Consider the following 14,628-nt stretch of genomic DNA (forward strand, 5'->3'; position numbering starts at 1 on the left):
TTACGGTTTTATATATTATACTATACTAGTTTATCTACAGTATCAGTCCAGTTATTGGTCAACGATCACATGTCTGAGGACCTGTGAGATTATTAATTTCATGGAAAGAAAAAACATGTATTCACTTCTGGATTTTTCCTTTTATTTTTTGCTGTTTTGTTGAAATATTGAAAAGTTTTTCCTCTTTAGGCCTTGAATAGTTCTAAAAACCTAACCATGAGGGAGGTTTAAAGACGAAATCTCTCTTTGTTAGAACAACTAACAACCCATAGACATCTGCTTTATTATAAGCAACATGCACATGCTGAATATTTAATATTCAACAGTGTTGCTTTTTATAAGCCTGTGGTGCGTTTTTAAATGTAATTGACTAAAGTGTGCAGTTTATTATAAGTATAATGCAGCATAAAATGGAAATGCTCAAGTAAAGTACCTGAAAATAATATTTAAGTACAATTTGGTCCTTTTAAACAATCCTTTCCACATTGGTGTATTATATTAAATTAAGGTGATTATTTCACTTCTGATAGACCTGTAGAACAACCACACAAAACATTAAAAAAAAAAACAACAACTATAAAAACATGTAGAAGAGCATGAAAGAGGATGTGATTTGTTCCCCCTTACACAGTCAGTGGGCTGTATTTGAATAAATAGGGGAAATAGACCAAACACCCAATCAAACGTTGCGTCTTTAACTCTCCCTCGGAAGGCTTTAAACATTCATGAAACGTCTTTTTTTTTTCCCTATGTATCTTTTCATTTGGGACTTTAATTTTGCCTCGATTAACTCAATTAATTATTCATGACTCTTCTACTACCATCCCAGCAAAACAAAGCTACAGGGGGTGCGGTCTTTCCTGTAGTCGAGAACGGAAGCGGAAACTCGGCCATCTCCTCGTACATTCAAGCTACTACAGGGTCAGTACACACTTGATTTTGGATATTTACTGTGGCGTGTTGTCAGTATTTTACTTGACATTTTGGCTTGTTGTTTAAACGCGTGTGTTGTGTAGTCCTGGAGCAGGGACGTGTCGTTGCTGAAGCTCGTACAGTGTGGGGCAGCCCTGTTGCCAGTTGCGAACTAACTAGCAGGAGCTAGCTGGCTACCTGCTACCCTGCTAGCTGGCTAATCTCTCCTAGCAGCAGCAGCAGCAGGTGATTTTCTCCTCTCTGAGTCCAGCTGACCGGTTACCTGAACGCACCTTTCTGCTGTGGTGTGATTCAGTGTTGTGGTGAGAGAATACGCGTTGGTTTGACTTTACTTTGTCTGCCTATTCGCAGCCAGCTAACTTAACACCCTTCTGCACCCCTGTTTATACTTCACCCAAACCCTGGTGGCAAAGTGCTAGCCAGCTGTTTCTATTCGCTAAGGTGAGACTTGTCAACACTTTGTATCCATTAACTCTTGTGTGTTAGTTAAATTATCCGTTGCTAGGTTGGCTGGAATAACGTCAGTGGACTGTTTGGTTGCGAGCATCTTGGTAGGTGTGACAGGGAAAGCTTCAGTTGTCTGGATGGGGAATGATTGTTAACCTTATCTGTGTGCAGGCCAGCTGGGGGGGTAACTGGATCCAAGTGATAGGGAGGAATAAGTTATAGGACTTTACTATTAATCGCTATAATATAGGAGTGCATTATCCCAATCGCAGAAGCTGCAAATGTTTTTGATGGCAGGTAAAATGTGTGACATACAGCATTATAATGAAGTGCTGTAGTTATGAAGAGATGTCCCTGGTGTACAAGTGTTGTGCTCCAGATTTAAGAGAACATGTTTGTTTGGTAGAGACTGCAAAACATGATCACGTCATCATGAGTTTTAATTATAAGAAAATTTAATTTGTAATGCAAAAATGATCATACCCACACTAAATCATATCGCAAATATCTGTCAAAATAATAATGTTTTTATCATATTATGCAGCCCTAATAAGTAATCTTATGTCTGTATCTCTGTGTAAAGCCACCATATCCAGAATACGTATCATAACTTAGGCCTAACTGTGATTTGCTGATACTCAATCACTTGCCTACAACAGGTCATTAAGTCATTGGCTTGACCTATTTAGTTACATGTGTTCTGATGTAAGTAAGGCATCTGTCTGTCACAGTCGACGACGAAGTGATTGTGTGTTTTCTTTCGCTCAGGTGTTTCAGTGCAGCATTTAACGGTAGTTAATGAAACCTGATTGCAAAGTGTGGAGATATTTGAGACAACGGGGAGGCCTAAGATACAAGAGGCACGTCCTGTCCCTTATCAAAGATTAGTTGGCGTATCTGAACTTTGGTACAGAGCTTCAGGAGTGTCTGAACTGATATTTGCAATGGTTGACTAATGTTCAGGTTGTGCAACATGGTCTCATATTTGTCTGACCTACAAATGTAAACATAAATGCCTCTCTATATGTGTCTATATAGCATGTAACACTAAAGGTGTGCACAACAGTGTCTTCAGTGAATCATATTTGTCATATTACTTGTTTGCCGAAGTTAAAGCTAGAATAAATATGCATTTCCTAATGCAAATATTCTCTAAAATGTATTAGTCCTTTTTGATTAATACATTTATTTAATTCTGATGTTGAAAATAGTCGATGGAAGTAAGAGTTTATGTAAGACAGTAAAAAAAAAAATACAGGTCTAAAGTGCCTTCTTCTAAACCCATAAGACTCTTTAAATAATTTTACATAATCTCTCATTTTTCTTTCTAGCAGAGTACATGGTGTACAGGTCAGGCTGTGTTCTTCCCTGTCACTGTTGAGTCTGAGTGCAGTATGCAGACAGGACCGCTGGAGACTGGGGGAATGGAGACAGCAGCACTGTTCCTCAGTTGTCTACCAGTGTTCATTTGCCTGGTTGGAGGGAATGTTAATGTAGTGGGTGGGATGAATTTATCATCATCTTTAGCAAAGAGATTGTGCGTTCGCTCCCTTCGTTCCTTGAGAGTTGGCAGTTGAGGGAGTGGCCAAGCCCTGCGTTTGTGGATGTTCTTAAATGCCCTTTGCTGAACTTGTTCAGACTTTTCCTCTCTCCTTTTAGTGCATCCAAATTCACGCAATGATCTAGTTAGAGTTCAGTCTTATCATGAGGTAGAATAAGAAAATAGTGACTGGGAGCTTTTAAATATACTGACATTAAAATTAGGTCTGTAGGTGAATTAGTTACTTCTGTTGTCAGTTTCACAAAGTTCTTGGTTTATAGCCTTCCCCTGTTGTTTTGTGAAATGGGTCGAGATAACTATTTGGTGAGAAAAAACGCAGAATGTGGCAGTGAAAAGGATGCATCTGGTCAGCAACAATGTTTCAGCCTGCCGTGTAAGCAATCAAATACAAACAATACTCAGTAGGTACTGAGAGATCCAATATTGTGCTACAAAATCATTCTCCGCATGCCATTACACCACTAGCAGCAAAGCCAGCATCGACCCTTGATGTATATGTCCAATTCAGACACTGCTACCAGTGTGGCATAACAGAATCCATAATTTATTGCCACCTATCAGTTCTTGTTGATAACCTGCACGCTGCACAGGAGTAAAACTTTGCATTGTTTTTCACTCCAGTGTCCAGTCACTTCCTGGCTTGACAACTGTACATTCTGAGATGCCCTTACACATAGTGTGTTATTAACTTCATACTTACATACTTTTAAAAGTCTTGATATACTCTTATGACCTGTCTGTCTCTCATTATTACCCACACTGCTGGTGAGAGTGTTTATAGTAATCCATAATAATAGATTGTAATAGGTAAAACTTTTAATCTACTGGATGTTACAACCTGGTAGTATGAGTTCTATTGATGATTAAGTAAATTAATATATATTATTATGTAGCAGGCTGCAGGTTTCAAAATCCAGTTTCTGTTCAGAATTACAACGTCTTAAAACGTGTACTTGAACATTAGAAACACTCAGCTCCTTCCAGCTCAGCTAACGTGAATCCCACTGCTTCCATTTAAGTTTGTCGAATGAGGTTATTTTCTCAAGTATGAGGAAAAACATGTTTTTGTTTTCCACTTCTGGATCTTATTGGTTCAGGAGTAGTCTCTTCACATTACCTTCTTATTCTTGACAGAATAAAAAAGGGCTTTATTTTCTGAGCCAAAGAGCCTTGACTTTAAGTAAGATAAAGCATATAACTAATACGTTGTATCTCTGACTATCAGCCATGTGTGGATCAGCCACAAACCATGTGATTTTGTTGCTGAATATCGTCTTTGTTCTTATATTATAATGGTTACTTTGGAATTAGACATTAAGTTTTGTCTTGTCCTTGTCTGTTTGTTGTGATCCAGCAGTAATCTCTCAGTAAGTATGGGTTCTGTTTTAATGTTAATCTCAATCTTACTCCATAGTTTTCGTCTCCCTACGCCTGCGGTTTTGTGACCCAATGTTGCCACAGGAAGAAACAGACAAACTGAGACATAGCACTCCGTGAATGAGTGGCTCACAAGCCAGGAAAACGAAGAGATACCAAGAAGAGAGACCCTTATTCTGCATCATTCTTGTGTAACAGGTGTGCATGACGCTGTCTCTCTTCCTCTGTCAATACCAGTTGTCACATGATTTAAGATTGATTTCTGGTATAGACAGCATCTTTCACACTGATTGTTCTTCTCAAGGTCTCCTACTCTTTCATTCACACTCTTGTACACATTCATCTTCTCTGGTCTTTTTAACTCTTTATCTTCTTGCACTCTTTTTTTATTTTTATTTTTTAATGGTTTTAAAGTATTTTTCATTTGTCCTTGTTTGAAATAACATTGTTCTTTGCCCCGTCGCTGTATGTTTTGTATTAACTATATTTTACAACCCTCCTCCATTCACTGTTCAGATTGCAACAGAACTCGACGGCCAGACCGTTGCCATGTCGACCTCATCGCTACGGCGACAAGTAAAGAACATCGTCCACAACTATTCGGAGGCTGAAATCAAGGTTGTGTGTCCTTTTGCTTATGTGGCTTTTCTTCTTCTCCTCCTTTTTATACACTCACCTCCCTCATATGTCCGTGGTTTAAGTGTAGTCCATCTATGCAGCACATATGACGACATGTAGCTGCTGATAATCAAATTTTTTCTTTGAAGCAACCTTCTAACTCTTTCCTCTCGTTATACACAATATGAGCTAATCTAATCATATTATCCTTTCATTATTTTGCCTCTCTCCAGCTTGTGCTGTGATTGAGTTTGCATTGCTACTCAGAACACTGCGGACCAGTAACAAAGTATTGGCCCAAAATTATTCTTGTCACGGACAGTTTGGATGGTGGATCATTTAAGTTTGTCCCTTGCTGTGTTGTTGTCCAGGTTAGAGAGGCGACATCCAATGACCCATGGGGCCCCAGCAGCTCTCTGATGTCAGAGATTGCTGATCTGACCTACAATGTTGTGGCCTTCTCGGAAATCATGAGCATGGTGTGGAAGCGGCTCAATGACCATGGCAAGAACTGGAGACATGTGTACAAGGTTTGTGTGTGTTCTGAAGTTGGGAATAATTGTGGCGACATATCCCAATACATATTCTTACGACACATGGACTGATATTATCACTCTCACTTTACATTTTTGATGCACAGGTGACAATATTACAGTCTTGTGTTTGCAGCGTACATAATGTAATAATATTCTGACAATAGGACGTGTCTGAAATCACTCCGTATTTGTAGTATATTGCACTATATGTATTGTCTTCTCTATTATGTGTGTGCCAAAATTCTGAGTGTGAAACTTATGTACTATATATAGTGCCTATAGCAGTTCCCAAAACAACAGTAATGTCCATGGCATGTACTACTTTCTGCTTACAATCCCACAATGCAGTGCATCCAATTGTGTAGAGGCAAGAATTACATTTGTTGGAACACTACAGCTTTCAGTGATGCAGAATGATTCATAAATCTCAATTCACTGCTCACAACAGAGTAAACTATTCAAGAATACCCAATAAGCAAATACGTGAGTAACTTCAGACACAGCTCAGATATTCCTGTTATTTTATTTTATTTTTTTTATGAATTGTTGATTTTTCATTGTTATTTTCATGATTTTGTCATTTTCTTGCATTGAGTTATTTAGTGATTCCCACTGCTAGATCACATAGCTCTGTGTGTGGGTGTATGTGTGTAAATGCGTGTGGAAATCAAATAGGGGGACTAATTGTAGCTTGTGAACTGTTTTTAATATTTGCATATCTACTATCTCACTATCAGTCTTTCTACAGTTCATTGGTTGTTCATTTTCACCAGGCTATGACTCTTATGGAGTACCTGATCAAGACGGGTTCAGAACGGGTTGCCCAACAGTGCCGAGAGAACATATACGCAGTCCAGACCCTCAAGGATTTTCAGTACATTGACAGGGACGGCAAAGACCAGGTACACGAACGCATCCATCCTCACAAAGCCGTTTAGAAAGTTAGTGATTAGCGAGTAAGGTCCACCTTTGTGGAATGCAGGCACACTTTGTTCACTTGTGGTTCAATCGAGGACATTTTACAGCTAGTTTCTGACCTCTTGTGCATACCGACAAAGTCAGCCATAAAAAATTTTATGGTTTGTAAGTTGTAGCACTAACAATAATGTGTGTATTCGCAATTAAATGTATGGTAGTTCATGTAATATTTAACATTAGAAATGGCACACCGTGGCGCCCTGGTAGCTGGCTGCCCTGCCTCAGACCTTGCAGCAGCAGCAGCCGTGGGTTCAAGTCTGACCTGTGGCCATTTGCTGCATGTCATCCCCCTTCTTGTCAATCTTCAGCTGTCTTATCGATTTAAAAAAAAAAAATACAAAAAATAAATAAATTAATCAACAGTACACTAATTTGCCACATGTAATTGTGTGTTTATGTCTGTATCTTTCCAGGGGGTGAATGTGCGAGAGAAAGCCAAACAGCTAGTGACACTGCTGAAAGATGAAGAGAGACTAAGAGTGGAGAGGATCCACGCCCTCAAAACCAAAGAGAAGATGGCACAGACCTCCAGTGGTGAGATTGGTACTTAAACTAGTGTCTAAAAAGATTCAACCATTGCACAAAAGTATTACAGTTTAAAGGAAGGGTGGCCTCACAACAGCATGAAGGGGCCTCTGAGAAGCTGATAATGTAAGATGAGCTTTGATCCACGCATATGCTTGTTTGTTTCTGCTCCAGCCTCCTCAGCTCCCTCAGCACCCAGCATCGGGGGCAGCCTGTCAGTGGGCTCTCAATCTGGAGGAGCAGACCCGGAGCAGGCCTGGCCACAGAGCTCTGGAGAGGAAGATCTGCAGCTGCAGCTGGCTTTGGCCATGAGTAAAGAAGAGGCAGAGCAGGTAACACAACGCAGCCAATCCAAGGCACACCAAACTTAGCTGTGCCTGATCTCTAAACTAAGGATTAAAGCATAACTATAACTAACTGTAGCCAAATTTGCAGTTTGAATCTGTTGCAGCACCTTTCACAGAGGGATATTTCTGATATTATTCGCTACATACACCTAGCTTTGCTCTCACCATGTAACGCCTGACCTCCCCCAGACTAGCAAGGACCCTCTGGAGGACGCAGAGATCCGCTATGCAATCACACTCAGCAAAGAGATGCAACAAAAGGTCAGGGGCAGAGAGTGTGCCCAGATGACTGGCCAGCCAGTCATCAACTATCTGTCTTTCTGTCAATTGGAATTTCTCAAACACACATCAAGCATTAATCAATCAAGAAAATTCATTTATGCTCATATTTGTCATGTGTCATTTTCCTCAAGATAGAAATTTGCATCAGACTGCAGTAATGCTGTTGAGATAATTTAGTTTGCTGTGGAGTATCACATTCTTTTGTAGTGCTTGCACTCATAAAAAGGCAAAGTCGGTACATAGTCAGATCCCTGTCAAGATGTAAAGTAAGCACCCAAATAATTGGTTAATTCTAATGTAATTGTTGAATTTGCATGGCATTGGCAAATATTTACCATAATTGACTAAATGAAACCCTGAGTTGTTTCTGAGCACTGATTATTCTTTCCTTTCTGTTACCCTCTCTGATAGCATGCATTCAACTGTAGTCTTGATTTGAAATGCTCTCTTTTCCTTATCTGTTACACATCTCCTACTGTAACTTCCTTGTACTGTGTTCAGTGACTGCAAAATGTGTTTGCTTGTCGTATGCACCTACAGTCCCATACCCACTCCACCAAACCCTATAAACTAATTCAGGGTCTTTAAAGGGTAATGACATTGTTATTGTTACTTAGTGACATTGGGTGTAAGATTTGCTCAGTCCTGTTTCCTCATGGATTAGTCAGTGTTCTGCTGTTTGATAGCCAATCCTCCTTATAATTAGGTAGGCTATAAGGTGGTATTGGGAAAGTATGACGATCTCTATCAGGGATGATCAGGGCCTTTTTGCGTTGGTGTAATTGGTATTGGTTATGTAAAGCCAGGTCCATTTTCACTTATTTTTTCTATTGTTACTTTCTTTTATTGGGGTAGGCTGTGTGATAAATAAGCTCCACTGCGTTCAGCTAAAAGACTGGTATCTATATCTAATACCTAGTATTGTGAGAAAGTGAACTAAGCAGCACAGGCGGACAAAAACCATGTATGTAATATTCATAATTACAACATGTACCAGGAAGCAAATTAACCACAGCTGCATCTGCAGCTGCCCCCACCTGAAAAGTGCTATTATTGTTAGGAACTGTATTTAAAACCGTAGTATTCTGTTTATGGTGGGTGTTCACATCCTATTCATGTCTAAACCTTGTTGCAGTTCTATAGTTCTCAATTTTATTTTAGGTAGCTTTGTGACAGCAGTCCTGGATTGGCTTATTTTTTGTGTGAAACTGCAACATTTACAAGCAGTTGTCTGATTTGACCGAGTTTTGCCATAGTGTTGTGAGGATTAGACAAACCTTTGTTAATAATGCAGGGATTGGTTGATTTGCATTAACTTTCTGTTGACTGTAGACACTGATTAAAGGTCAGGGTTTCAGTTTCCACTCCTACCGATTCAGACTTTAATTGTAGAATTGTAAATTGATCCTAAATCTGTACCTGTGGTGTGCTTTCCAAGGTTGTGTGTCTCAGGTTGCTGACATCACAGTGTGTGTGATTGGCAGGAAGAACGACTGCGCAGAGGTGATGACCTGAGACTGCAGATGGCCATTGAAGAGAGCAAGAGGGAGAAGCTGAAGCCTGAGGAGGTGTGTGTAAAATCTGTGTACTGTCTCCCTCTTGCAGTTCTCTCAATTCAGTGTATTTGTGCACTTGAGCATTGTGTTAGCTGTCATTTAGGTCTGTCCCATGAAAATCCACAATTAAATCATTAAGAAGTTCAAAACAATGGTGGTAATAAATTCATAACAATAGCACGTGTGGTTGAATAAACCAGTCCATACATGGCTGAGATCCTAATTACATAGACATTTTAATAATTACATTACCACTCTGCACACTGCAAAACCTCTCCCAATGTAAAAATCCTGCCCAAATGGGGCTTTTCAGAGGGATATTTTATGATTAAAGCCACTATGCTGGGATTTATATTTGTCAGGCCAATCAAATCAACTATCCATCTGATGTAGCTCATCAGTTTGTTTCGATGTCAGATATTTTTATCATACTTAGACATTTTCACATCCAGTTGTTTACAGCTGTAATTGCCATTTTATGCTGTCAGATTCTTCAAGGAAGTAACTGTCATGATACCGTGTCTCTGATTATTATTAAACATTGTCCCTCAAACCACAAAATGAGTGTATGTGACTATAAACAGCTGTATACATAGTGCAGAGTATGTCACTCACATTCTAATGTTATTATGTTAGTCTGGTTAATGAATAAAAGTATTTAGATTAGAAATATTGTGGTCATTCTATCAAGTTACATTGACACTGCACACATTAGCAACTAGTCATTTATTGTCAGAAGTTTGATATGATTTTATTCACCATCTATTTGATGTAAATCTCTGGTCTGCAATCTCTCTCTCTCTGTCTCTCTCTCTCTCTCTCTGTCTCTCTCTCTCTCTCTCTGTCTCTCTCTGTCTCTCTCTCTGTCTCTCTCTGTCTCTCTCTGTCTCTCTCTCTCTCTCTGTCTCTCTGTCTCTGTCTGTCTGTCTGTCTGTCTGTCTGCTTCTCAGTTTTGTGAATTTTCTCTTAAGACCATTATGTAAGTCCACCATGTTGAGGAGAATGTGGCCGGAGTTTTCTTCCTGAATACATCTGTATTAATCCTTAATATATTCTTTTGTACAGAGTGCTCTGATGGAGCTGAGTGCCGTGGACCCCTGGGGGGCCCCTGCTGCTGCTGCCGCTTCCGCCGCCGCCGCCACTGTGGGCTCTGCCGGCCCTTCGCCTCCTCCCACAGTTCCTGCCCCTGCCGCCTCAGGTCCGTGGGGCACAGCCTCCACAGACCCATGGGGGGTAGCATCACCCACATCTCCTACAAGCTCTGACCCCTGGGGTGGGGGAGCCCCACCCACTATAGCCCCTCCTCCAGACCCCTGGGGCGAGACATCCAACAGAGTTAACAACGTCGACCCCTGGGGAAGCTCAGGTAAGCGGCTAAACACTGGTCACGTATTCTCTCTGTTGCCAATCAGGTTGGTGGGAATGTACTCATTGCTGAGTATCAAAAGAGAACCGTGTCCCGCTCTGTGGATGAAAGAGGATGTGAAGACCTCTCGACCTTTACTCCTCTTTACTCCACTGTTCCATTTCCTGTCTTCATAATGGCCCTGTTAAATTTTCTGTCACGTCGCCTCACCATGCTGTCATATCTTCTCATCAACTCACATGCTTTCAGTTTGTAATGAGGAAAGCAAGCATGCTAAATCCATTCTCCCTTTGTGTCTAAACCAGGGATTTTTATCCTCTTGTTTCTACTCAGGACTGACTGTGGCTGTGTCTCAACCAGAACTGTCTCGTCTCTTACCCCTTTGTGCCTTTTTTAATGTATGAGGTAGCTTCTTATGATCTCTCCTTTACCTCCACTGAGCTTCAGATATTAAAAAGGGTGAAAGTAACCTGGTGAACAGCTTCAGAAAATCTGCTCTCACCTCAAGTCGAGTTAGTGGGACTGCAGAGGTCAAGGAGAGAAACATCACTGTTGGAACCCAGCCCAGCTTCCTGCTCCCTCCTTATTGTGGATTGTACCTGTAAGGTGTTGTGTTAACCCTCCCCTCCCCTGCGTCTCCTCCCCTCCCCTGTAGCTGTGACCCCCCCCAGTGCCGACCCCTGGGGCCCCTCAGTGCCACTCAGCACTTCCTCCTCGGGGGGGCCAGTAGACCCCTGGGCAAGGGACGGGCCTGTCCCTGCCTCTGACCCTATCACCTCCGACATCTGGAGTGGCACCGCCAAACACACTAACGGCACAGGTACATTCACACTTAAAGCTACATGGAGTCACAAACAGTGAGGTACTAGTACACACTTTTAAAGGGATTTTCATAGATTATACACAGATTTTCAATTGCATGCACATAACAGTTGTCTTGTCTTACATTTCATCCTCCTCTAGTATGTGTGGTTTTATATTATTTATTATGATTCATATCTTTTTTTGTATTCTGTGTCAGATTTATTATTTCCATTCCTTCCCCTGTAGGAGACCCAGAGCGGCGAGGGTCCCCGGCAATGGGTTGTGACAGTACAGGCTCACCGGTGCCCTTTGACCTGTCATCTCTTGGTTCTTCACTTCCTGTTCGTAAGACTCCTGAGTCCTTCCTCGGTCCCAACGCAGCACTGGTGGATCTCGATTCCCTGGTGTCATCTAAACCCAAACCCAAACAGCCCCCACCTCCTTCCATTTCGTCCTCCTCAGCGCACAACCCCTTCCTCCAGAACACAGGTTAGTTACTGCTATCGAGTTAACGGTGTGTAACCTGAGAAAAGAGACGTAACCACACTGTCTAAGCTCAGCATTACTTTTGTAGTCAGACAGGAGTATTTTACATTTTTATGTAGAGCCGTGTAGGTCTCAGATCATCAGCTGTGTTCATATTCACAATAAAATGCAGCTGGCAGAAAAAGACCATTTGATTCAAATTAATTCTAAAGAGATCAAATTAAATGCCTTGAACCACAATGTACTACCATTAACTTACAAGTATAGAGAGAGTTTGGCTGGAATGAAGTGGGTTCCTCTGAAGATCTCAGATCAAAAGCAGACAGTTAACCACCAGCAACCATGTTAGAGGCTCTGTGGTGAGCGGGAGGTTCTGGAGAGGCACTAAACCTTTCTGGGACAATGTTAATGCAACTATAAAAGACACCATGGGATGCTGTTTGCTGTGATGTACTAATGAAACATTTTGAGGTTATCCAAAGAACCTTTTAAAAGCTTTAGCAAGAAATAAATGTATTGATATTGTTCAGGAAATGTATTCAATTAAAAAGTATTTAAAGAGAAGGAAATAATATTGACAGAAATTGAGGAAAGAAGAAGAAAATATGGAACAACTGGAAATTATGTACAAGTGTCCCATGACAGCAATTTGTTTGATTATTTTCTAGAATAGTAGTTTCTCATCTATATTGTTTGTACAATGTTAATAAACGTGAAAAATGCGTCCAAGGCCACAGCTTCATGTTTCTGTTCTTCTGACTAACATATTCAGCTTAGAGTCACGTAAGACAGAGAAAAGTGGCAAATATTCACACTTTAGAAGCTGTAACCAATGAATGTTTGACATTTTCACAAAATAAAAAGGACAGAAACAGTTAATTGATCATCAATCAATCAATCAATTTTATGCTACTGTCACATGTTGTTTCCAGTTGTGAAAACCTGATATTAATGAAAAAATAAAATCACATGAAAACGTGTTGAACATAATGTATTGGTAGGTATTTAGTGACTCTTAATGTTTTTTTAACTGTCACTTTTGACCCTCAGGCTCTTCTCCTGCTCCTGGCATGGCAGTGACTCCAGGCAGCACCATTTCCAGTCGGGGGGTTTCTCCAATACCTGCCTCCTCCAACCCTTTTGGCGTGGCTCCACCCATGACCTCCATCTCACCTCAGCCCTCATCACTTGGCCTGAGCGGCCTCCGCTCGAGTCCTGTGCCTCCCAATCCCATGCTGGGCATGGTGCAACCTGGAATGGGCATAGGGCCAATGAGTGTGGGTATGGGGGCTCCAGGAATGGGCCTGGGCATGATGCAGGCCAGCCCCATGGGCATGCCCTACAGCGGGCTCTCGCCTATGGCTCCCCCAGGCTCGTCCCTGTTGGGGCCTGGAGGCACAGTACCTCCTCAGCTGATTTTGGGTGGGCCCACTGGAACAGGAGGAGTGATGGGAGCAGGAGGATCAGTGGGAGGTGGAGGAACGACGGGAGCGAGCACCAACCCTTTTCTTCTTTGAGGAAGTGTCACCACTACTTTGCTCCCCTGTTTCAACTTCCTCTGTCGTACCTGCTGCCCCCGTCATTCATCTCCACCCCCCCCAAACACAATTTGTGTCCAAAAAGAAAAATGTGTACATCTCTATATTTAAAGAAAAAAAGAAAAAATCAAAAATTATGTTTATCTTTTCCTTCAAAAGCATTACTTTCATTTCAGAATAATTTTTCCACATTTAGTTCCTTTCATTTCATTATGGGTTGTTTGTGGGCGGGAAATAGAGATCTATTTATTTTGTTTTAATCCTGTTCTGTTTCTGTATTGTTCTTCATGTTGTGTTTTTTTTTTTCAGTCCTGTCTTGAGATGAAGGTAAGTCTGTGAGAGCAGGAGGCTTTTTCAGTAGTGTCACTATTTCTAATTTTACTGCACTGAGAGAGACAGATGGAGGGAGAGGGGACATAGCCACTAACAAACTGAACAGAGAAACTGTTGCACCTGCCTCTTCCTCTTTTCTTCCTCTAGAATGAAGACAAACACTGAATCACTGAAATGAAACCAGTGCATGAAGGATGATTTTTAATGAACTCCAGACTTAGATACGGACTGAAAACCCTGCATTAACATTTCAGGCACAATGTGGTCAAATTCTTTCAACTATTTCACTTTTAATTTAATTTAATGTTAAATGTAATTTATTTTTTCCAATTTTTGGGAACAAATAAACAAGGAAAATCACTCGTTGATGCCATTTAAATCAAATGCTTATTTTTTTTCTTCCTGATTTATTGTAGAAAACTAAAGAGTGCTCTGACATCTGTGGTCCGATGGGGAAAAATGTTGGGATGTTTGTTGAATGTGTGTGTTTTCAGCGATGTGTGAATGAGAATACGAATGCTCATTTGTGAGTATGCAATAGTGTAAATGCCTGTTTCTGTGTATATGTATCGATATCTGTCTCCATTTTTCCTGTGTCCGAACTTATTTCAGTGACTCAGAAAGGAAGAAATGAAATGATCCATTATTTTTGTTTTTAAAAATTGTCACTTGTATTAATACTATGTAATGTTGGGATTTCAAATGAGGTGTTATAAGGGTCACACATTTCTCTGCCAATCTTATTTCACTTTTTTTTTTTAATTGATCAGAAGCATTAGTTGTTTTTTTCCAGTTACACATTTCATATGAGATCCCTGGTGTACAGGTTTCCCAGAGCACCACTGTCCTTTTGTTTCATCCCTCTTTCCTTCAGGGAGAGAGAAACTGATGCTTCTTTTAAAAAAAAAGAGACAATTATTTCAATGAATGAAAGGAAAAAA

The 14,628-nt window shown here is 40.8% G+C and overlaps 1 protein-coding gene across 4 annotated transcripts; it reads left to right on the forward strand.

Moving 5' to 3' along the window:
• Window positions 1-705: 705 nt before the first annotated feature.
• epn1a (epsin 1a) lies at window positions 706-13,375 on the forward strand. Of its 4 annotated transcripts, none has more exons than XM_051406049.1 (13): window positions 712-921; window positions 4,356-4,516; window positions 4,835-4,936; window positions 5,308-5,466; window positions 6,246-6,374; window positions 6,864-6,993; window positions 7,150-7,307; window positions 7,512-7,583; window positions 9,089-9,172; window positions 10,226-10,526; window positions 11,182-11,346; window positions 11,577-11,819; window positions 12,867-13,375. In XM_051406049.1, exons 3-13 carry the CDS (start codon window positions 4,868-4,870, stop codon window positions 13,331-13,333), a joined length of 1,977 nt encoding a protein of 658 aa, XP_051262009.1. In that variant the 5' UTR covers window positions 712-921; window positions 4,356-4,516; window positions 4,835-4,867; the 3' UTR covers window positions 13,334-13,375. The 4 variants fall into 4 exon arrangements, with proteins under 4 accessions (XP_051262013.1, XP_051262009.1, XP_051262010.1 ...); XM_051406050.1 differs by having other exon boundaries at window positions 713-921; window positions 6,864-6,984; XM_051406053.1 differs by lacking the exon at window positions 11,182-11,346 and having other exon boundaries at window positions 706-921.
• Window positions 13,376-14,628: the final 1,253 nt, after the last annotated feature.

Source organism: Dicentrarchus labrax, unplaced genomic scaffold (assembly GCF_905237075.1).
Source record: "Dicentrarchus labrax unplaced genomic scaffold, dlabrax2021, whole genome shotgun sequence".
Classification (NCBI taxonomy): Eukaryota; Metazoa; Chordata; class Actinopteri; family Moronidae; genus Dicentrarchus; species Dicentrarchus labrax.